At 41.9% G+C, this 910-nt stretch overlaps 1 protein-coding gene across 1 annotated transcript; it reads right to left on the bottom strand.

The window, feature by feature from the left end:
- Nucleotides 1–201: 201 nt before the first annotated feature.
- Nucleotides 202–810, bottom strand: CSUI_009721 (uncharacterized protein). The gene has a single exon (XM_068069832.1). It carries the CDS (start codon nucleotides 588–590, stop codon nucleotides 429–431), a length of 162 nt encoding a protein of 53 aa, XP_067918192.1. The 5' UTR covers nucleotides 591–810; the 3' UTR covers nucleotides 202–428.
- Between the last annotated feature and the right edge of the window lie 100 nt (nucleotides 811–910).

Genomic DNA, 910 nt, shown 5'->3' with positions numbered 1-910 from the left:
CTAGAAAATTTTATTGTATTTATTCTTTTTATAAAGAAATAAAGATAAATACTCCTGAATTAATTTAGGACTAAGAGCTAATGTTGGTTTTTGAGTATAAGTTTCTTAAAAAAATATGGTTGTTAGAAGATTAGTAGATGTACCTCCAGTATATCAATATAGTTATCTTAGTATGTTAACATATTAATACAATATATATTCATTCGTTAGTATATCAAGATTAGATTTAATTTTTTGATGTATCAGGGTGTAGGGTATAGAATATGCTATAGGCTATAGAATATCGATATAGCATACTACATATATTGATATGCTAGTATATCGAAATAGCCTGAGTATGCTAGAAGCTATATCAAGACCTTAATATCTTGATATAGCATGTTCTACGTCACAAATTAGAGCGTGCCTGCATACGACTATCTCTCGTCTCAAGGCAAGCGCGCGCGGAGAAGTCGTCTATAAATCGGCAGGACTCTCCTCCCTAGCTGTGGGGTACAGCCTGTGATCCACCCCACCGGCTGTTCCACGAGATTCCTCTCTCGTGCCGTGGCCCTTTTAACTAAAGACCTTCGATTGCATTGGCGCGACATCCACTGCCTCACGACCGGTTTGTTCCAGGCCCTTGTAACTGTGAAACACCATACACCACTTAGGTTCCAGGTTCGTAGCCACGGCGCGGTTGGGTCAGGACTCCACTCCCCGAAGACCAATACCTAAGCACGCCTGGAAACCCAAAGGTAGCGTCTACCGGTATGACGACCTACCTGGTATGGTGTTGGGATGCATAAGAAAGAAGTGTTACCTCACTGTGCGTATTGAAATTGGGGTCAAATTTGACTTCGGGTGTCAGGGAAAGAACCGTCAACTATGGAAGTTCAGGCCTGGTGGTACAGTGGTGACGCCGCTGACT

The sequence above is a fragment of the Cystoisospora suis genome (assembly GCF_002600585.1).
Source record: "Cystoisospora suis strain Wien I chromosome Unknown contig_5923, whole genome shotgun sequence".
Classification (NCBI taxonomy): domain Eukaryota; phylum Apicomplexa; class Conoidasida; order Eucoccidiorida; family Sarcocystidae; genus Cystoisospora; species Cystoisospora suis.
Note: the sequence above shows the minus strand (reverse complement) of the source record. Positions and strands in the feature narration are given on the sequence as shown.

What these genes read in the sequence shown, in the direction of transcription:
- CSUI_009721 (XM_068069832.1), bottom strand. Translation starts at nt 590, where the DNA reads ATGTCGCGCCAATGCAATCGAAGGTCTTTAGTTAAAAGGGCCACGGCA.